This window comes from Sapajus apella, unplaced genomic scaffold (assembly GCF_009761245.1).
Source record: "Sapajus apella isolate SASKATOON/1434 unplaced genomic scaffold, GSC_monkey_1.0 scaffold41, whole genome shotgun sequence".
Taxonomy (NCBI): domain Eukaryota; kingdom Metazoa; phylum Chordata; class Mammalia; order Primates; family Cebidae; genus Sapajus; species Sapajus apella.
This window is the reverse complement of record NW_022436981.1, coordinates 9,309,496-9,333,820: the sequence shown is the minus strand read 5'-3', so window position 1 is coordinate 9,333,820 and position 24,325 is coordinate 9,309,496. Positions and strand designations below refer to the sequence as shown.

The following is a 24,325-nucleotide window of genomic DNA, read 5'->3' as shown; positions in this document are numbered from 1 at the left end:
TCTTGGTTAGACAGCAGGTAAGTTGTACCTCAGTGCTCTTGAGCAAAGTGTTTGCATAGGTGGTATAGCTGTGTTTTCCTGGCAATGAGTTTTGCCAAGCCCCCAACATATCTCCCACCCCTCACACTAGCAGACTGCTAACTTATAAAACCACTTTTTCTACCAAATCCTAACATGGCCTGGTAATGGTTCCTGAAGCAGTACTTTGGCAACCACTGCCACAGGAAGGTAGCAATCCTCCTTAACTAACATAAAGAAGTTGCTTTGGGAAATAGTAAAGTGAAGTGCAAGGGAGAAACTGGCAAGGGGCCTTAGGTTATAAGTTGAATCATGTACCCATAGGCCAATGTAAATGTAGACTAGGACCTCTGGATGGTGAGATAACAAAAGTGACCAATCTCAGAAGTGCTGGGATACAAGAAAAAAATCTTCAGATTTTATAGATGTACTAAAAAATTCTCTTTTTTCTTTTTTCACGCTGTTTTATAATATGAGAACAAGCATGTTCTCAATGAAATTAACAGTGGGAGAATGTAAAACAAATAAGAGGAAATACTTCTACGCTTAGCGTATAATCAGCCCATAGACTTTTCTGTTGAGGAAGGTCAGGGAGTCACATGCTGAAGAGGAAAAGAAAAGAGAGGAAAATCTGGTTAATTTTCTGACCAATAATAGCATTGTAATTATGCCCTAAGATAAGAATAATGAGGTTGAAGCTTTGGGGTATAAAATGATCATCTCAGAGGACAGGAAGGAATTCTCCCACTCTTACTCCTAACAGTTTGAATGGCCTAAAGAATTGGCCAGATGCATGATCGGGTGTAATATTTTCCCAGGAGGCAGCTTCTATTAACCCAGAAAACTATTCTTGAAAGATCAGTGGCTAGTTTTATCTGGAAAATCCTGTATTTCAGGGAAAATCAGGCTTGAATTCAAGCAAAAAGAATTTTATAGTTGCTGAAATGATAGACTCCCCAACAAAGGATACGGTCTAATTTTGCTTTTGACCCAGTGTGTGACTTTCTCTAAACATAATATTCATAAAACTAACTTAGTGAATCACAATGGGTGGAAATTGGCCTTTGACACAGAGCAAGTCCAATGGAAAGCACATGAACTGTCCCAAAGGAGTTATAAATATGCTCTTGCCCTTTTGCCAAGCGGTCTTTTCAAAGGTCAAACCAGCTCCTTGTAGCTTCTGCCTTTGTTTCTTGGCATGCAGTGTGCTGCTTAAGTGCTTGCTTTTCAGACCTTAGTGAAGCTGTGAATTCTTAGCTATCTCTAAGAGCTTCTAAATCAGTTTTAAGCTAGCCATCAAGTGGGGAATATCTAGCAGGGCAAAGCTTATCAATAACCATTTCTTAGTGAACTTCCAAGAACACAGAACGAAGGCAACAATGTCCTATAGATCTCCTTGGAGCTCTTTAAATGGTAGCTGTAGTGTAGGTCACAATGTCAGGTCGCTTGGATTTTTATCTTCCTATTGCTTCTAAACTAACTGGGACCTCAGCATTCTTTGTTCATTGCCTCTCGGTACTTACTCACTTTTAAAATTTTCTTCATTTACATAAAACATGGATATTGCACTAGACAGAGTCACTAACTTCAATTAACAAATAATCTGCAAATCTCAGCTGTTTAGCAATAGAAAAACTTTGTTTTACTCACATCTCACCCTGAAGAAGGTTGGGTGGCTCTCCTGGTAGCTGCCTTCCTGGTGGTGACTCAGGGAACCAGGCTGCTTCTAACATTTAGCTCTGTTACTTCGAAGTCCTTCAAGTCCAGCTTCAAGTTTAACTTTCTTATTTGGAAAATGGAAGCAATAAAAACACACCTCTCAGTTTGCCATGATAATTAAATAAAATAAGACATGAGACATGTTGGTTGACTTTCAGAATAGCTAGAACATGGTAGACTCTAAGGAAATGTTGGTATTTCTTCTCTCTTGCTTTGTATATCAGGCACTGGTCTGAACATATGCTAGAGGAAGGATGTATACAAAGGTGAATAAGGCTGGTATCTGTACTCAAGTTGCTCACAAGTTCATTGTCTCTAAGAAAGAAGGAAAATTTATTTCTAAAAACATGACTGAGTAAGCTCCATGAAGGCAAGTACTATGTCTCTCCTTTTATTTTTAACCATTATAATCTCAGTCAAATGCATTATCAGGGTAATGGCAAATGGTCAATAAATAGTATAAAATCATTGATTAAAAATATCAAAACTATACAGTGGAAGAGCTAGAAAATTACATTCTTGTTTTTACTCCCCATTGCTCACACTGCCCCTGGAATTTACCAAAATCTGATGTGATGGGATAAAACCTAGGGTTATATGATTTCCTGAGCCTGTGCCATATGTCATCCAAATTGAAAAGATGCTTTTGAAATATTTCTATATGTAGACTATAGTACACAGCTGCTTATAATTCTTTAACCTTACATATGGTTGAAAATAGGTAAAATTTTGCTTAATCAGGTATACTTTTGCATCCTGAGCCAATATATTGTATTTGTTGTCTGATCAGCATCTGTAAATAACATTTTTCGGTATTTGTTCTTATACTTCCAGCCACTACTTTGCCCCACAATTTGAATAAAGCCTTTGGTATAAGTAAGCCTTTCTGTCTCCCAGTGTTTAGTGTCCACTGTGTATCTCAATAATCGGGTTATGTTTTCTGACTCAAAATTGGTCCTGAATGGTCCTTAAAATTTGATCACCTTGCTGAATTATGATACACCAGTTTTCAGGAGGTGTCATTGAACTTAAAAGATAACTTAGAAGTAATTTACCTGAAATCCTCTGGCCTAGGATCTTATTTGTAAGAACTCTAGCAATTTGTTTGTAAATATCTTAATAGTTGATTTGTTCAACTGACTAAATAGTATCTTGTTGATCTCACCATGTTTCTTATTCACTCTTTCTTCTGGATCCTATTTATTACTCCTAGTTGTCTGACTATTTGGGTGAAAACCTCCTTTTTCCATATATTTTTCCCTGCCATGTCTCCCAGACATTAGTACACATAAGTTTAATGTATTCTCTCTGTATTAGATAAATATCCAGATATATTTCTTTGTATGCATGATAAGGAAACTGAGGTGCATGATAGCCTGTCTTTTGTTAAATTACCAGGATTAGGGAGAAAATCAACTGGAATTGACACTTCCATCTAGTGTCTCTGTTCTTCAGATCACAGAGCTTCTGTTGGTATGACTTCCCTCAGCTTTCCCTTCTGTGGGTGATACAAGGAATATTATGCTCTCATTATGGTGCCTATCATTTTCTGCATCCAGAAAGCAGAAGCAGAGGCAAGCTGTTCACTTAACTTGCCCTGTTTCTTTTTCCTCCAAAGGAGAAGACCTGTACATAGCAAAATGAGCAAGCAAAGCCAGCTGTGTGCATTTTTCACCCATGTTAAAATAAAGCCCAAATACAAGAACTCATTCTCAGAGACTAGAGCATCCCAATTATGAGCTTATGAAAATATTTTTACCTAATTACTTCAGTAATCTTCTGTGAGCAGTATATTAAGAAAACTTCATCCTTATATCACACTGGAAAAGAGGGCAAATTTGAAGACATTCATAGGACTAGTTTTGCAAAGAACTTTAGCAGAGAATACTGATGCTCAGGTATTAGACAAGGTGAATATTGTAATAAATTATGTAAAGAAAACTTGTCTTTAGAGAGAAAATTATGTTATGTTTCTGTTTTCATCCTAGGTCTACTAGGGGCAAAAGAAGAGTTCTCTTATGTTCTTTGTCCACTTCCCTGAAGCAGGAGATAGTATATATCCTCTGAGGAAGAGATGCATATGAGAATATTATAGATGCTACAGCCATCAGGGTACTGACATCCTAACCTAGTTTCCCTGTTGCTGTATCCATCTCAATAGCTTAAAACAACAAAGGTTTATTTCTTCCTTGTTTGTACTTCTTGTCCATCGCTGGTTGGCAGGAACTCAAGCTGAAAGATCAGCTTGCATCTTATACTTTTCTGGTAACTGTCTCAAGAGAAAAACTTAAAACTTATAGAACAGAGACTGGCAAACATGTTTTGTAAAGGGTCAGGTGGCAAATATTTTTAACTTTGTAGGCCATACAGTTTCTGTCACAATTTCTCAACTCTGCTGTTGTAGTGCAAAGTAGTCATAGGCAATACATAAACAAATGTGTATGGTTGTATTCCAATAAAACTTTATTATAACAATAGCAAGTGGTCCTGGCTTGGCCTGTGGCTTGTAGTTCATCATCTCTTTCAATTAAATAGTATGGCCCAAAAGGGACACTTGTTACCTCTGCTAAATGGTTAATGACTAGTTAATGATCCTATTCAACAATAAGATAGTGGGAAAGTGCAAGGCTAGGCTTATATTCACACACATACAAGGAAAACAATGAAGAAATAGCTGAGTAGTTATTTTCACAGATCTACAATGCTTGTTTAAGGCTAGTGGCCTTTTAAAGTCCCTCTATCCCCTTCAGTGTTCCCTTTAACTCAGAAAAACAGACTTTACAAGGTGACAGTATTTATTTGCTAGTTAAGGGGCAATAGAAGTTGTTGGTCAACCAAACAGGACATTTCGGAAGGCCTGTGTTTATTCAGGTTTGGTGGCAATATCTGGCCTGAAGAGCAGGAGTTGTTCATTGCATTAAGTCTTCATGTTGGAAATCCTAAGGTAAGTTAGGAAATACATCCTAGATGCTAATTTTGGGGAAGGATTTGGAAGTAGCAAGGGAGGTATTTTATGAGATGGCATTCCACAGCAGTGAAATTGCCTGGGGGAAAATGTCATTTTCTCATAGATCAATTTCTGAGAGGTTTCCTAGATGTAGCAGTGCAGTCTATACACAGGGAGCAATGACAAGATGGGGTTTTCCATTGATTTTAGCAGAAATGAAGTTGCACTTAAACTTGCTTTACAGTAGAAGGATGCCACTTATGTATTTGGTTTTCTGTCCATCCCTAACCCCCAATTCACAACCATCCCATTTTTAACTGTGTATTTATTCTGTCTCCCTGCTGGTTCTTCATTATCTTATAAAGGCATATGGTTTTTTACCCTCAGTTAACACCCTTTCAAGTTTTATTGGCATTGCTCTCAGAGAAATACGTTAACAGTCTATTTGTCTTTACATAGTTTAATTTGTTATATTTGTGACTTTCACTATAGTCTGGAATTTTAAATACGGAGAAATGTATATTCAAGTGAATTTGTTATTAATAAAAATAAAGACACCAGGAATCTATTGTGTAGGTAGCAGACTGTCTATAATAGAAATTTTGCTCATGTTGATTACTGTCCATACCTTCTAAAATTTTATGACATTTTCTTGTATATTGTTACACAAGCAAAATACTGCAGTGAATCCATTTTAATAATTAAATTAAAAAGCAAAACCAAATAGAACATATACCTGGGCTGAGATTCATTAGTTTGTGATAACTCTTGACTTTTGCTTTCCTAGTCGGTGATACTTCTGTGGACTTTGAGAAGATTCTAGAGGCAATGACTACTTGGTCACTTATGATAAAGTGCACCACCTTTAAAAGGGTGAAAATAACCTTTGTATGAGAAAAAATTTCAAGGTCGAGATTATATTTTTATTTCAAGTAGTGTTGTACTGTACCTTGAAATTAATTATAATGGTTTACATGAAGCTCCCATTATGATTTTTCCCAAAAAGTTTTAAATTTTATTTCTGAGATTAGCTGCGAATATCAAGCCATCATGGAAAAAACTTCTAGTACTGCTAAACAGACTATTTTCCAAATCTCTCTGTTTGGCCTATTAATAGTAATAATAATGATAATGATAATAATAATAATACATATTATTCAGATACTGTTCTGAGCCTTTTAAAATTCATTTAATTGGCACAGCCACCTTATGAGCTTGATACTAAAGCATGATTTTTCCTACTTTGCAAAGGAGAAAACTGAGACACAGTGAGGCCAAGTTACTTGCTTAAAATTACACAGGGAAACAACAGAGCTAAGATTTGAACCTAGGCAGTTTGCACCAGAATCTTGAGAATAATCATTGTACTATAACATTCTTCACAGCAGAGACAACAAGATTGGCATTAAGATGCCAGAGGAAAGGTGGAGAAATTGAAGGCATTATAAACAACCAATCCATATAATTGAGAAAAAATTATGAGGGTGTGTGTGTATGTGTGTTTGTGTGTGTATGTGTGTGTGTATGTGTGTGTGTATCTAAACTGACCACAAGTTACCAAATACAGGCAACTTCATTTTACTGAGACACTTCAGAGACACAGGGAAAATGCTAACTTCCTTTCCTTCAGCAACTTGTGTAGAGATTTTTTTATCCTTGAATAAAAGCAATGTGAAAGGAAAAGAAGCACTTGGAAGCTTCTGTTTGCTTTTAGCAGATAATCAGTGAGTTGGGTCATTATTACTAATTTTCTTCCTTTCCTCCCGAAACGTCCTGCTTGGCATTTCTACTACAAGCTTCCGTGGGAATCCTTTCCTGTACCTGAGTTCCCATACAGGACACTCTTGCCTTGAAAAGATTAATATAAAATATCAGTCAAAGGCTTTGTATTCCCAGCCTAGATCTTTATCTCAGAATAAAAGGGGAGAAATTTACCTCCTGTGAGTCATTGGTGCTGAAGAACTGGGAACATTCCCCTGGCAGGGAGAATTGGCAAAAAAAAAAAAAAAAAAAACTGTCCTAGTGGATTTCAAGTTTATTTGACTAATTCTTTCACCACTTGTCAAACGAAACTACTTTTGTTTAGGTAACAAAACAAGCTGTTTCCTCTGCCATTTCTCCAGTGAGTAGTATAGGCACTTGTGGCGAACACACATTACTGCTAACTGTTATGATGTTTGCTGTCAAATTCATTTATTTATACAACTGCTGCAAAAAGCCTGAGGCCCATAAGCAGCCATGAAAGATTTCAGAGTCATGGTGTGGGGTCATGAGAGGGAAAAAAAGTCTCTACTGGTTATGAGAAAGGAACTGACACAGGAAATGTTCACATATGGCGCAGATTTATTGTGTCCGGGGCTTCCCATTCAAATCTCATTATAGCCACAGCTCAGAGCAGGGCATGGCACAGTCACATTCATTTTAGTTTTGGCACCCAGCAGAAATTACTGCTGCAGCTTCAAACTGAGGGCTGGAGAGGTGATAAGTTTATCATTCTGGGGAAAGAGTGTGCCAGGAATTATATCTGCAAAGAATGCTGTTGGCTGCTCCTGCCTTTAAACTAACCCATGAACATCACATTGTTTAAAGCTGGCAGACAAGGTTTGCTGGCAAAATAAATAAATAAATAAATAAATAAATAAGAAGGTGGAGAGAAGGTGTAGTGCGATGGTGGCGAGTATTATATTATAAAAGAAATGAAGAGAAAGGTAAGAATAAATGAACAGGAAACTCATCTTAGATTTTCAGGCTGGGTTTTTTCCTGATTGGTAGAAAATATAGGTGCCCTACTCATAGACACGTGTGCACAGACACACACAGACATATATACGTACATATATGTGTGCATTTCTTTCTTGCTGATATTTTCTTAAAAACATAGGTTCTCATTTCCACCTTCTAGCATTTTCTTTACTTGTTACTGTCCCTTTCAGCACTGTTTATTATGAATGTTTGCACACTTGAGGTGCTGTTCCAGAATACTAGACAAACACTGGTTTGAGATAAGGATAGAGACATAAAAGGCAAAATGAGAGTGAAAGGTAGCTTTGAAAATTCTCTTTTTAATATTATAGGAATATAACAGCCTATATTTGTTAACATGTGTTTTTCTCTCACTCTGTACATACATCATCTAATCTAACCCTCTCCATCAGCTTATAAGCTGAGTACCATTTCCAATCCCTTTGGCAATGAAAAAAACGAGTCAGAGAGCATAAGTAACGTGTCTGTGTTTTGCAGCTAGAAAGTGGCAGAGCCAGGATGCAACACAAAACTCTCCAAATTGAAAATCTGATCTCTCACCGGCTAAGCTGTACTTCCTGAGCGTGAATTTGCCTGGGCTGTTTTCAATGTAGTATTCAAATAATAAAATCATAATTGAGACCATATTCATTGATGTTTGCAGGTGAAATCATATTACAGCAAAATAACAAAAATACAAAAACACTTTCTAAGCCGCTTTTTCAAGCAGCGTATAGATGATGACATTTTACCATAGTAAAAGAATATAAAATAGTCTCTTGAATTTGTTTGAACAGATTCTATTAATAAAAGTAAGTTTTTTTCTTTATTTAAAAAAATTAAAAAGGAAAAGTTGTTGATTCAGAAGAAGGGTCTATTGAGTATAGATCTGACCTCTCTCATATTTACTGTCATATCATAACTTACTTTCATCTCTTGATCTTTTTAAAATCAATGCAGCACTTCTACTAAAAGAGAACAAATATTTTGAGATATCCAAAAGAAAGAACTGACTGTAAAGACAGAGGGGCCTTTAACAGAAAGTTTTATAGACATTTCTTGCTTCATGCAGTAGCTGGTTTTATGTTGTTTTCCATTTTTCTCATGTTAATTTGAAAGTGCGTCCTCATGGAAAATGGACGCAACTACAAAACTTTGACAAGATTGCTCTTAAAATTGTGACAGATCCTATGATCCGTAGTTCCTGAAGTCTACCAGTCCATTTTATACCTGCAGATGCATATAATTTCTCATACAGCAACTTCCTGTTCTTAGACAGTATCTTCAGTTCTTTAGAGCTGTCTTCATCCTTGGGTGTTTCATGGCTCCCAAGTGTTGAAAGCCACTTCACTACACCGGTAACTAGCTGTTACACTGCTGTCCTCCACATTGAAAACGGTGCCAGAGGTGACTATATAGTCTGACGTCCCACTATCTAATAAGCCATGAAAGCCAATCTGAAAATGCATTAATTCTGAAGCTCCAGGACCTAAGCAGTGAATACATGTTGTACTTCTTCAATCTAATGAACTTTAAGTTTCTCTCATTACTTGTAATAATAACTATTATAATTGTACTTAGTTATAATAATACCTGTCAGTGTGTATATGTGCAAGCATACATATCTCTTTCATAATAATTAGAGCTACCATATTGTGGTCCCTCAATAGACTTTACAGAATTCTAATTCTAGACGCCAGATCAGCAAAGGTGTGTTTCCTATCACCTATATTAAATCTATTCTGCTTAAGAATATCACTCTCAGCTAGGTGGGGTGGCTTACGCCTGTAATCCCAGCACTTTGGGAGGCTGAGTCAGGTGGATCATGAAGTCAAAAGATTGAGACCATCCTGGCCAATATAGTAAAATCCCATCTCTACTAAAAATACAAAAACTAGCTGGGTGTGGTGGCGCATGCCCAGAATCCCAGCTACTTGGGAGGCTGAGGCAGGAGAATTGCTTGAATCAGAGATTGCAGTGGGCCAAGATTGCGCCACTGCATTCCAACCTGGCAACAGAGTGAGACTCCATCTTAAAAAAAAAAAAATCCCTTTCAATATGCCTTCACCTTATAAATATAACATACAACCAGTTTTTTGAAGTTTAAAACATAATTTTTTACTTAGAATTTCCCATTCTAGAAAAGCAGGCTGTTTTCTCTATTATTTCTAATATGACCAAAACATATTTTCTTTAATAATTCTTTTGAAGATCACAGTTACTCCTTTTATGTATTGAGGAGCACAGCTTTAAGATTTTGGAGTTTCACTCCTCATAGCCTGAGGGCCTGTGACAAAACATATAAATGGGGATAAATTCAACCTGTCTTCACTTTATTTGATCTGGGACCATTTATATTTGTTAAATTAGAAATAATGAGGTATAAATGTTGTTTGACAGAAAAGAATTGTAAATGATTTCTTTTCATTTCTTGAAAATAAGAGAATGAGTATATATTTTGTTTTTGTCAAAATCTCATATACTTTACTCTACCATGAATCGTGAGATATATCACAAAATGCCTAAAAAAGTTATTGAGGGAAATGGTGGTGTTAACCTCGAGGAAAAAAAATCATTAATGTTGATGTATTTCATTCAATTTTAAACATATAAATTTTTCTTTTTTGTTGAAAACAGAAAGATGGAAGGATTGTATGTGCCTTTGAGTCAGAACATTTATTTAAATTTTTTTCTTTCCTTCAGATCCATTTTTCTAAACAAAGAATAGAAGTTGTTTTTTTTTTTGTTCTTTTAATTTTTTTTCCCCTAGCAAAGACGACCCCTTTGGCATATTTTCTTTTCAAACGTGAAATGAGGTGGAAAATCCTCATTTCACGACAGGAAGGACAAATATTGACACAAAGTTAATATTTGTTAGAACCCTGGAAGCAAACCTGGATTTACACACACACTCGCACACATATACACTGCCTCCTTCCTCCTCCTCTGCCACCAGACAGACCAACTCACTGCCTTGGTTTCTAAGTCTGTAACTTCCTGTCTAGGGAAAGGTGGACAGAGGATACTGAATGACTGGGATATTTTAGGAAGTTACACAAAGCAAGTGCTCATATGCACACGTGCATGCACAAATACAACCTGCTTAATCTAATTTTCCCCACTTAGAGAAGAGCTTCTGGACTTTATCATGTTCTTGTCCATTGTGAATGCAATAGCATATGCCAAGCCAATATTCACTGGTCACTCAGCATTTATTAAGCCCTGTCCATCCTAGCCTTTTGGAGAGGAATGCCCTGGGGTGGCTGCCCCTGACAGGCTGTGTCACTTATCTATTCACATTGATTATGAAAGTCAGCTGTGGCCAGACCTTGCTTTTTTTCCTTCTTCTCTCAGCCCCTCTTACAAGCACCCCTGCCTGGATTTTCATGAGGAAATAATCAGATTAGGCCTTTCACGGTGAGTTCATATGGAGTTCTCTTTCTCCAGTGTGCTACTAACTGAATAAACGTGTTTAGTGGTAAATTGTAAATGACATTATGATTACCAAAGCCAGCATGGGTTTCATTTAAAAGTGATCAGAATTGCAGACCACAAAAATTGTGACTGGCAGATAGGCCATTTGGAGAAGTGGGAGAAAAGAAAAGACAAAAACAAGGGAGAAAGATAATCATTACTTAAAACTAAACCTCCCCCAAGTGAGAGAAGCAGGAAGAAAATAAATCCAGAGGAATTAAAAATGGAACACTCTGTAGAAGTGATGCTGGACTGTCACTGCAGGCTCCTGCTAGTAGCTGCTGGGGACTGAGCCCTGAGGTCTGTCACCCTCTTAAGTAGAGCCATAATTAAGAACTACACCCATTTGGTGGCTCTGGAACCCTGCTTACATGTGCTTTATTTTTGCCTCACCCCAAAATTAAAATATGAGGGTTGATTAAAAATGCCATAGAAAAATGAATGGTAAGATACTGACAAACCACCCCATCTCTCTTAGTCATTGGTGAACTCTGAAAAAATAAATATATATATGTATATTTTTTAATTTATGAAGACCAGCATTTCAAGTCTGGTTACAAAAGTGGATAATTAAAGTGACTTGTTGATAATCCTTAAGCTATTATTGTCTTTGTTAATATGTGACTATATCTTTATACTCTTGGGAAAGCATGATAAAATATTAAAAGGGCCACATGAAAACATAACACAGCAAATGGACTCCTTCTGAATATGTGATTTGACAGATAGTCAAACACCTTTCTATGTGTGCCCATCAATAAATTGTGCAGAGAGAACTTCTAGTTATTACGGCCCCTCTCTCACAGGACAAATCATCACCCCTGAACGGAAAGTCTAAACACAGGCCAAAGGGGAGTTATTTAGACAACATTTCATTTTGCCAAAGGGACAGCTAGAATTTTAGAAGTACGATTTTTTTCTTCTTCCTCTTCTTCATCATTACTAAGTAATCATACTGAGTTAAAATTGCTGTGACTCAACTGTTTTTTTATCTATGCACTATGGATAATCAAACTTGCTGTTAGAAAGTTTTAAGGAAGGGAAGTAGAGAATGAAGAAAAGAATTAAGGAAGAAGGAAGGAAAGGAGGAAGGAAGGACCACCAACCTTACATCTTGAGGACATCTTTGTAGTGAAGTCAAAGCTGCTTCTTTGCCATTCTAATCCCTATCCTAGCCTTTCCCCAAGCATCACACCCCTTAGTCTGTGGGCTTCTTAACAGATACATATGTACCTACAGCTCTCCTAAGCAATCATTATGTGTTAGCTGAAATGACCATGAGGTGACCGCCATCCTGCCACATAAGATCTGCTTAAGCGGTAACCCAGATCCTTCCATTGACAAAAACTGTGATAAACCCTTCAGGCTCCTCTGATAGTCCCTAATTTTTATGCCACTGTTAGTATAAGGATGCAATATGTTTTTTCTTAATATCCTGGCTTGCCTCAGTCACTGTGCACAAGTCTGCCACCCTCTACCTACCATCTCAAGAATACACATCTCCTTCCCAATCCATTCATGAGCTCACCCAACCTTTTACTCCGTTCCTCCAAAAGTCGTTCCTGGTGCTGTGAGAAAGTTTGAAGTTGGTGTCAGCAAACTCTTCCTCATCTTCAAAAAACATTCTTTTCACTTGTTTACCTCAACTGGAACCTAGCTGTCTTCTAAAGATGCCACTCTTTTTAAAGCCTCTTTAAGCCACACTCTCAACGCTTGAGGTGTCTTTCATGTTTCCATGCTGTTCGCGTGACCTATATAATATCCTTTAATAAAAAGCCTGCTCCTCTGAAGCTGACACCATCTGGCTGACTACCTGCTGTCCCTACTTCACGAATCTTATTGACATAATCGGCATGGCTCTTCACTCCCTGAAGGCCAAAAAAACTGGATCACTCTTCTCTTCTTCATCCTCTTTCATGATTTTGTTAAGGTGGATAACTCATTCAAAAACTTGACTGCTGTGAAAATAAACAAAGGCCATGCAAAGAACAGGCAGTTGCTATTTATCTGAACTTGCTATAGCAAGAGAGTCAGCCACCATCACTTCAATTTTGTAGAGGTGCAAAGGCACGCAGAAAAGTAGGGAAACTTTGTAGTGGAGAAAAGGGAAAGCTTCAGGTTAAAGCTTTGATTAATGTTGTTGGCAGGGGGAAGCTGGAGACAGGCAAACTAGAAATGGGGCATCCTATGTGCTTGGTTATGGATACATATTTGGCTTTCTCTAATTGATTCTAAGTTGGAAACTGAGGCAAAAATTGGGGCATTATCAGGAAAAACAGGAAAGCTGACAGTTATTAATGAAGTGCTGCCTGTTTGGGGATGGTTGTTTCGGGGGTTAGTATTTGGCCTTCTAGAACTGGTTACTGCTGCTTGTGGGTCAGAGTTCTATTTTTCTATTTGGTCTAGACATTGTTGGTTTGTATATTATCTCTCATTGTTCATCTCATCTTCAACTCCTCAACTCCTCTCTAGAAGAATACCAGACACATAGAAGGCCTTCAGTAAATGTTAGATATTGTTGTTAGTATTTCTATCAGGTATGCTTTCTCCCCCACTGTATGTTACTACTCACTGACAGAGTGATAACATTGAAATTGTCATGACCACCGACTTTCAAAATCATGAACTTATGTACTCTACTTTCAAGGAATAATTCAGGTCTTTCTAACTCAGTTGTTCAAGAGCCCTTTCCTTGTGGCATTAAACCCATCGCCATGTGCATACTTCTATCATGAGTGCCTTCCCTTCATTTCCCTTCCTATGCAGCTGAAATGACTCTGACTCTGTTAAATATTGAGCTATGCCTCCTTATCATTTGTTCTTTGTAAGTACTTTTAATACCTGTGACTCTGTCCTTGGCATAGCCAGGTATGAACTCAACCTTGAATAAACTCAGACATTTGTCCATTCCGTTTTACTGGGTATAGCCAAGGCATGTACTCATACATTCTCTACAATACAGGCAAACTGAACTTCCTGTGAAGATGATACAGATTAGGTATCAGGGTCTTCACTTGCACGGGCCCCTTCCAAGGCTCTAAAATGAATCTCAGTTATGTGTTTGAATAGACCTGCGTTTTTGTAAAATTTTCAAAATTATTTTAACCAGAATTAGAGTAATTATCTCTTTTTACTCTAAATATTCCTTTATCATAAGTGGTGTGGGGTTGGGTGACAGTGGACTAACTACAGCATTTTTGAAATCTAGCTAAGGGGACGTTGATTTGGACATGCATTTTGTTTGGGTTTAGTAGGGTGTGATTTGTGTGGTTCCTAATCATGTCTATGTAAAATTATTACTAGACATCTGTGTCAACTTACCCAGTGTTGCAACACACAGAAGCTAGACCCTAGGTCACCCTGTGTTATGAATATATCCTCAAGCATGAGGAGAAAGTGAAAGGGAGCAGAGAGGTAGGCTTGGGATAGCTGTAATAAAAGCTACTCTGTCAACATTTATTCAAGCATTACAGCTCATACATGAGAAAACCTTTCTAAGAGACTTCTCACATTTGACAAAAATTCTAAACATTTACACATACCCATAATGAGTTGTGAAGCTAAAAGAAATTCTTCCAAAGTATCAATGAAATTATGGAAAATAAATGTCAATCATCCAAGCTGTAGAAAAAACGGAATTATCTATCTATCTTCTTTATAAAAAATATGACAACATTGTTGCCATATGAGGAAGCAACACAACAGTCATAATAAAACACAGGAAAAATGATACAGAGGGTATCATGAGCTGGATAGTATTAATAAACATACTACTTTTCCCTAGATTTTATCATGTTTGTGGTACTTATGAGGTTTCGTAAACATAATTGTGTTGTGATTTTTTTTCTCATTTAAAATAATTCATTCCAACTCCAAATTTTGGATTCATAACTTTATATCTACTTTTTTTTTTTTTGAGACGGAGTTTCATTCTTGTTACCCAGGCTGGAGTGCAATGGCGCGATCTCAGCTCACCGCAACCTCCGCCTCCTGGGTTCAGGCAATTCTCCTGCCTCAGCCTCCTTAGTAGCTGGGATTACAGGCACGTGCCACCATGCCCAGATAATTTTTTGTATTTTTTTTAATAGAGATGGGGTTTCACCATGTTGACCAGGATGGTCTCGATCTCTTGACGTCGTGATCCACCCGCCTCGGCCTCCCAAAGTGCTGGGATTACAGGCTTGAGCCACCGCGCCCGGCCACTTTATATCTACTTTCGTAGAATGGTTCCCTCACATTGTATAAGCACTAAGATAACAAAAAGACTGGGTCTGTACGTCTTTCACAATGACTGTTTTATACTATCTTCTCAATCCACAAACATTTGACTCAACTTCCCTGACTCTCTTCTCAGCCCCCAACACTCACCCTCATACTTGACTTTCTGTTGATGACCATGTTTGTCTCACACCTCTCAGCAGAGAGAGTGCCTTCAATCTCCCACCCTCCTCCACCTGCACTTAAACGCTCTGCCCTCCTTCTTGCTCCACGGGAGATGAAGTCTTTCAACCTATCCAATCCCATCTTTTTTTTTGTTGTTTTTTAAGGGCTATGGACCCCAGTTCTTCCTTAGCCTCTCAGAGATCTTACTGTGTCAATCATCCACTTCCTCCAACATTAGTCCCTCTTTTTATGCGTTCTCTTTTATCTACAGCACTTCAGCTTTCATCTAAACCTAACAATCTACCTTTTTGATATGTGCATTTTAAGAGACTCTGAATTATAATATCTATGCATTAACTGCTTCTCACAATTTCATTGTGTCAGACTAGTTTACTCCAATAACATTAAAGATTAATTATTTTAAAAGAATCTACTTTATTTTTCAGCTCATGTAAAGCATGTCGTTTCTATAGAATCCTTATTGTCAAAATTCTAAGTTAGAAATTCCTGCTGAAATAGGCTTGTACTATCAGAGATGACTAATGTTTGGTGGGATTATTTAATTTTTGGGAGTTTTGGGGGTCTGTTTTAACTTTATAGAAGGTAATTTTTCTACTTATCTACAATAATGTAACTGCTATACAGATCATTTTTACCTTTGGTGGGTAAAGCTACTTGTATATAGCTTCATCTCTATAAAGAGTTTGGGGCAGTCACACCTCAATCATTATTCTCATACTACTATCAAAGAAACCTCAGCTCTGACTTCTGAGAAACAATGAGCTAGAAAAACAGTATATCTGTCACAAGTCTGCATAGCTTTAAAATATAATTTATTTGTTATGTATTACAGATTTTTTGTACAGTACTTTTCCAGGGTAGAAAAAATTGTAAAGTTTATATTCTGGAGAAAAGATATCTTATTTGTTTTATGTTTTGTCAAGAAGATCTGAACCAAAAAAGTCAATAGTCTTTATTCTTATCTTGGATCAAAATGAGTATATTTTTCATTTTGGGGGAGTGTAGAAAGGAAAGCATGGTGAGAATATTTTATAATGACTAATATTTGATGAAACTTTTTATTTAAATAAGATACTAATTATCAATTTTGTGAAGGTAATAGGGGTAAATCTCCAACCAGATATGAGAAGTTGAAATCCATTTGGTCCTTTCATAGCAAGGTATTCATACACAAAGGTTTAAAACATAAAAATAGGAGAAAATAGGAATAAAAACAATGTGTGTAATTGGCACTGCACTAATTCCTTTGCAATCAAGAAGGTAATTGGCTAAGTTTAAACAAGCAAATAACTAACACATAGTTGAGAAGCTTGGCATTTGATGGCTAGTTTTAGCACAGTGTTTAATAATAACAATATGGCAACTAGCTCCTTTTATTGAAGAGAGAGGAGCCATAGTAACAAAATCTTACTGCATGCACAAAGAATCCAAATAAATGTTTATTCAACTCCTTACCACAATCTAGGGTTTGTAATTAAATTTATACAAAGTTCCAATGTGTCATGAACATTGCTGACTTCATTTTCTGTCATCTTATTCCTGAGTTTCCTCATGGGCACTGGGCCTGAGCTAAACTTGCCAGGGTGTGCAAGTGCTCTGCATCACACACTTTCAGCTGAGATTGTGCCCTCTCAGGCTGCAATCCTGCACCATTCAAACCCATCTCTTTTTTGTCTCTTTTTTTCCTTCTCAAGCTACTGCCTTCTACCTAGGTAGTTTGTCATACTCTTTTTCATCCAGTGTCATGAGTGAATAGTGGAATGGGGAACTTTGGATCCTTAGGGCAGAACTGACTTCGGTGACCAGTCTTTATGATGGATTGGCTTCTGGGTGGAATATGTAAAAATAAATAAATAAATAAATAAGTTAAAACGAACTTTATCACTAGAACTCTTTGAAGGAATACATCCTACTAATATAGCTCCTGTATGTTATTACTCTAAAAAAATGTGAATTACATTCTAAATGGCCTATTTTTGTTATGTTGGCCTTGGAAGGTACCTGTCTTAAGGAATGGAGGTGTGCAAGAAAAACTCATGTTTCTCCATAGGTATTTATTTAATGAATAAATAAATTGTTCCAAAAATGCTTTATTACAATAGAAACTGTTGTGGACAAATCAACTATGTGATATAATAGCAGAAGAAAATTTATAGAAGGATAGTCAGCCATAATTTCAATCTTATGGATACATGTGAAATAGATGCATTATAGTATTGACGTAACATGTATTAGGAATAAATTTAGAGGACAATACAATAATTTTTTGTGATATATTCAATTATTATTGTTATGCTGAGTTGACTTAAAATGTGTTTGTACTGTAGAGTAAGAGTCTTATAATTAGACACCTGGCAAGAACACATAAAGTGATTTGAAGAATAGGAATTTTGAAAAGGACATTACATATCAATCAGCTAATATATATTAAAAGCATCTACTGTGTTTGAGGTAGAATGTTGACCTTTGTGGTGATTTAGAGATGTGACACTGTCCCTGGCCCGGAGAAATAACCCTTAAGAACACTGATGTCTACAATATGTGATTAATCAAATTATATACAGTTAAATGGTAGCAGAGAATGATTGAGAATCATCAACAAAGGAAATGATTGTTTTATTTTAATTATTCATAATTCTAACAGAAATGTACATCTGTAGAGGTCACTTTAAGACATTATATCTCCTCGATGAGAAGCAGGAAGAACAAAGCCAGAGATTCATAAAATTGGATGGAATGTGAGTGATTAATCAGTGACATCAATATGGCTGAAAAAAAAAAAATGTGTAGAAAGGATAGTTGGCTGCCAAGTTTAGAAAAAGGAAAACCAACTGTGATTCAAGGATTTTCCATGAGGAAAATCCTAACTATCTTATCTGGAAAAGATGTAAATGTAGTAGAGATTGGTCTGTGAGGATCCCAAAACAAAATTTCTAGGGCCAGTAAGACCATGCAATTAATTCCCTTCACACTGGATCCATGCTTCTGAAGACAACTCTTGATTAACATTAGAGTTACCCTATTATATAATCATAGGGGAGAAACACAATGTGAAAGTGACTATTACTTTAAATTTGATAATTAAATTTTTCTTTAATCATTTAGCATTCAATGTAATGAATCCAATTTTATTAAGTGACATAGAACAGGTCAAAATTTCTGTTTTATCTTGTGTCATTTTAAAGAAATTTGGCTACTTCATCTAAGTTGTTAAATATGTTGGCAAAAAATTCGTTTGTAATAGTTTCTTATTTTTTATCTGCAGGATCTGTAATGGTAATTATTCTTTCATTCTTGAAATTGGTGATTTGTATTCTCTTTTTATGTTGAGTAGTCTAGGAAAGGGTTAGTCAATTTTGTTGCTGTTTTCTGAGAACTGCTTTCTTTGTTGTTTTATTTTGTTTTGTTGTTGTTTGTTTCTTTTCTGCTTCACTGATTTCTGCTATCATATTGATTATTTCCTTTCTTTGACTTTGCTATGCTCTTTTTCTAAATTCCTTAATTTTTTTTTTTTTTTTTGTCATGCAGGTCTTTTATTTTTTTCCAGCTTTCATGAGGCTGGTTAGGATATATTATACAATGTGATGTTTCGATATACATACACATTGTGAATGCTAATTAATATATCCTTTACCTCTTAGTTACCTTTCTGCTTGTGTGCATGTGTGTGTGTCCGTGTTGAGAATATTTAAGATCTACCTTCTTAGCAAACTTTAATTCTACCATGCTTAACTACAGTCACCATGCTGTCTATTATATCTTTTTTCTAAAGTCTGAAGATAGTACCATAGGGCATTTCTCTTAGACAATTATTTGCTTATATAAGCATTTAACACTATAAATTCCCCCATAAAAGTACTGTTTTAACTTCATTCCAAAATATTAATATAGTAAGATTATGATTATTGTTTTAAATATTTTATAATATTCCTTGTGACTTTTAATCATCCTTGTTTTTGCTGTTATTGTTGAAGAAGAAGTAATGAATCATGCGCCCTACTCCTGAAGCAACACTTTAGTAGTTAAATTTAGTGACACCATGAGCAGGTTTAGGATAGATTTATAATTATATTATATGAATGGAAGGATATAGGAAAGGCTAGATTATACTCAAATATAGTATTTCCTACAAAATAATTTGATTTTTTTTCCACTTCCTAGGCTACTTTGATGCACTTGCACTAAGGCAAATTTTAAAAATCTAGAAAACAATGCAGAATATTTTGTGAATATAAATTTTAAATCAAAGAAATTCTTTATTGGAAGATAAAATATCCCTGTGGTTTCAAAACAAGAACTATTCTAGGTTCACAGAGGGAGTATTAGGAATGGTGAAAATAATGAATAACGCGGTTCCTTTAAATATTATATTAACCTTCACTGTCCTTAACTTGGGCTCTTGAATATCAACAACTTCCCAAGTTACTAATTTCTTCTTTCCCTCCTCTTTTATTTCTTTACTTTTTATGTTTAGGGAAAAATAGAGTATGAGAAAATTATATAGTTTGACATCTAAACTCTTTCACAATCTAGTCAGTCAGACACACCTCTTCAATTTTAATATGCCTCCATAATTTCTCTGTTCTACCCATTCCCTCCATCTACCTCTTCCCCCACTCACTTAGATGTTACTACCCTTCTCTTGTACCCTATTTCTATTATGGAGCTATGATATTATGAGATTATATATCCATATATATATCTGTATCTGTATCTATATATTATATATCTAGATGTACATAGATCTAGATATATAATATGTATATTATATATATATATATAATTACACTCTCAGTATCTGGCACAATTAGATGTTCAATAAATATTTTATCAGATTATAGATGATGGTGAGAATGATGGATTACAAATCATCATGTAGATATATATCTATCTACCTACATAGGTGTGTGTGTGTGTGTATATATATATATATATATATCTACGTATATAGATATATATACATATATATCTACATGTATAGATATATCCAGATATATAGATATATCTAGATAGATAGATACAGATACAGATACGGATATAGATACAGATATCTATAGGTATCTGCCTGGTTCCTGAGGCAGAGCTATCAAAATTGGTAGTGCTATGAGACTCTTCTGTTCGAATATCTGATCTTTGATTGTGGTTGCTGATTTGATCTTTGACTCTGGTTGATAAGATGTTTGTAATTTCCTGAGTGATAGAAATATCTGATACACAGTTCCTAAATCCCTTGGAATTTCCTGGGTGATAGGAATGTCTTTTTTTCTAATGAGCACACGGCTGAACTACTGGATAGCCTTAGGATGGGGCTCGTTGCCAGGGGAACCAACCATGTGACTAGAGGGTTGGAACTTTAAGCTTCATCTCCTCATCAGCCCCATCCTAGGGGTGGGCAGAGGTTCTGAAGGTTGAGTCAGCCACCAACAACCATTAATTTAGTCAATCATACTTACATAATGAAGCCTCCATGAAAGCTCAAAAGGACAGGATTGGGAGAGCTTTCAGGTGGCTGAACACATGGAAGTGTCTGGAAGGCGAAACATGCAGAGAGGGCGTGGAAGCTCCATGCCTCTTCCCACATGCCTTGTCCTATGCATCTCTTCCATCTGTCTGTTCGTCTGCATCTTTTGTAATATCCTTTATAATAAATGAGAAAACGTAAGTAAATGTTTCCCTGAGTTCTGTGAGCAGCTCTAGAAAAGTAATTGAATTCAAGGAGGGCGTCATGAGAGCCCTGATTTATAGGCAGTTGTTCAGAAGCACAGACCACAACCTGGGACTTGCAACTGGCATATGAAATGGGGGTGCTTTTGTAAGACTGAGCCCTTCCCTCATGGAGTCTACGCTAACTTTGTTTAGTGTCAGAATTGGGTTAAATTATATGACACCCAGTTTGTATCCACTGGAGAATTGGTTGTTGGTGTGGAGAAATACCTACACATTTGGTGACCAGAGGTGAAGTATTTTGTGTTACATGGCCCTTGTTTTTTCCTCAGGGCCCCTTAATGATTATGATTATTTCATCATCTTGATTCTTTTACTTCTTAAACTCCTTTTCTCAGTTATTATCTCCATTATTAATTTTAAATAACATATTATATAACATATATTTTAAAAATATATTAAAGAACTATTATTTAATGTATTTATCTTTTTATATTTTGTCCCAGTCTTCCTTACACTTCCTTATACTCTCAGTATCTGGCACAATTAAATGTTTAATAAATATTTTATCAGATTATAAATGATGGGGAGAGTGATGGATTACAAATCATCATTGAGAGATTGTAACTCATAAACTGCTTGTTTTGTTTCTTTTCTTTTATAGGTACATTTAGAGAAGAACAGAAATGTACATACCGATTTCTGATGCAGGGATTTATCTGCAAACAGACTGACCAAGTGGTCCTAGTCCTTGATAGTGCCGATGCCACTTGGGCAAACCAGAAGTTATATCCAGTTGTATCTGTGACTAGTGGTTTTGTTGACATTTTTAGTAGTGTAAATGCCAATTTTCCCTGCTCTACCTCTGGGTCAGTGTCTACTTTCTATTCTATCTTACCTACCCGGGAGATCACCAAGGTCTGCTTTATGGATCACACTCCTCAAGTTTTACGTTTTTTTCTATTGGGGAACAAAAGCACCTCCAAACTTCTCTTGGCTATATTTTACCATGAACTCCAGAGCCCCCACGTCTTCTTAGGGGAAAGTTTTATTCCACCCACTCTGGTTCAGTCGACTTCCTTATTGCTGAATGAATCTACTGGTGCCAACTATTTCAGCATCATGGATAACCTCTTGTATGTTGTCCTACAAGGAGAGGAGCCCATTGAAATACGCTCAGGTGTTTCCATTCACTTGGCCCTCACTGTTATGGTTTCAGTCTTAGAAAAGGGATGGGAAATAGTAATGCTTGAAAGACTAAGTAATTTCTTACAGATTGGCCACAACCAAATCAGATTTATTCATGAGATGCCTGGCCATGAAGAGACCTTAAAGGTCATTGCTGACAGTAGAGCAAAAAGAAAGCGCAATTGCCCTACTGTGACTTGTGCTAGTCATTATAGAAGAGTCAGTCAACGTAGACCTCTCATGATGGAAATGAACTCATACAGGGTTTCACCACCAACAACCGTGGAAACTATCTCAAAAGTGATTGTCATCGAAATTGGTGATTTGCCAACAGTAAGGAGCAATGGAATGATTTCATCCTTATCAAGTAACAAATTACAGAATTTGGCTCATCAAGTCATCACTGCTCAACAGACTGGAATACTAGAGAATGTTCTGAATATGCCTATCGGGGCCTTACTAGTTACTCAGTCAAAGGGAGTCACTGGCTATGGGTAAGTACTAGTTATATTCACATCCAAATGAGGGCTGATTTCTTAGGTCCATATTGACATATGTTGCAAATGTCAATCTACTTACACTGAATCATATAACTCGTCTGCTTTTTAAGATAAGAATAAAAATTCAAAGAGTCATTTAAAGACTTAAATTCTTAGTTTTTAGATTCTGTATTAAATTCATATTTTTCATGATTATTCTATTTCCAAGGTTGTAGAAAACATTATATTTTTATTCCTTAAAGTGAAAAGCATGTAGGAAGAGATTTTTTTGAAGCAATTTGTTTTTGGTTCATTTGTCCATTTATTTATTTATTTATTTATTTAATGAATTTAAGCAATGGGCTAGGTTCTAGGGTTGCTAAGGTGAAATAAATATTATTCTGTTGCTACTGCTATGTCATTTTATTTGTGATATTGCTAATAAGCTATTAGTATTTAATGGGTAGTGATTATTTCTCTACAACTGTCACCAATGGATGTGGAATTTGCTAGAACTTAAATAAAAAGCAAAACTAAAAAGAAAACCATGTCTTCACATTTGGAGAAATATTCAGCTAATACATTGATTGTCTTTTTGTACACAGAGCGACATATCCAAATGAAAGTTTAGTTAGTGTTTTTGTGTTTATAATAGAGATAGATGTTCTTCTTTCCTGCTATATATTGATGTATAGAGAAGATTAAAAAAAAGTACAAGCAAATGTTTCTGGATGTGGTTGATTTTAAAGCCTTTGGGAATTGTTAACCTAAAATTAAAAGGTACTCATAGCTTATTATTATTCACAACTTAATCAATTTTGGATATTTTTGTCAACTACAAAACCTTCACCATGTTAGTGACATTATTATAATATTATGTATGGTGGTATGAGAATTAGAATGCTCAAGTAAATGACGATGATGTATCTTAGCTTATATTTAGATATCTTTCTTTCAGACCAATTTTATTTAGATCCCACTGAGTTCTTGTAAGTATATTATAAGTATGCATACAGGCATAATTTTTCTCTAGGAAGAAAGAGAGTCAGTTTATTGCTTAATTTTACCTAGATTTTACAGTACTGAGCTTTTTAATAGATCGTAATTCCAAAATGACCAATTTTATATAAAAGAAGAGTCAGTGAATATATTATGCTTTTAACTAGAAACGGAAAAGTCAATGAGTAGAAGCAATAGAGGTACATCAGAGGAAAACCAGCAGTGAGTGGATCCAGCACAAGTTTATGTATAGGCACACATATATGCAGGGCATGCCATTCTATGATGAGGAAGTGAAACAGCTTCAGGGGAAAGATCACTTTTATTTATCACCCACCATTTGTCATAGCCATCATGGTTTTTACTTTTGACTCAGCTATTTCTGATTTAATAAGAAACAGCTGAATGTTTATAATATAGCATTGATTTTCTTTTGGAATATGTTCTATCCCCCATCTCTCTCTTTTTCTTTAGTATTTTAAAAGACATTTTCTAGACATAAGAAAGACAAAGAGTAAATCTTCCAAAGATAAGGAAGGGCTGCTTCTTAAGTATAGCTGAACAAATCTCTCCAGAATGAGAAATGCCATATGCTATGGCATTCAAGGAGTTTTAGTGACATTTCCCATGTTTCCCAGTATGGTACACACACACACACACACACACACACACACACACACACACACACACA

The 24,325-nt window shown here is 36.0% G+C and overlaps 1 protein-coding gene across 4 annotated transcripts in view; it reads left to right on the top strand.

The window, feature by feature from the left end:
* Positions 1 to 24,325, top strand: part of PKHD1 (PKHD1 ciliary IPT domain containing fibrocystin/polyductin) — a 496,842-nt gene that overhangs the window by 422,885 nt on the left and 49,632 nt on the right. For all 4 annotated transcript variants that reach the window (XM_032299663.1, XM_032299664.1, XM_032299662.1 and 1 more), the window contains one exon: positions 21,633 to 22,650. In XM_032299663.1, coding sequence (XP_032155554.1) covers positions 21,633 to 22,650 — 1,018 coding nt within the window. The remainder of the gene's footprint in view (positions 1 to 21,632; positions 22,651 to 24,325) is intronic.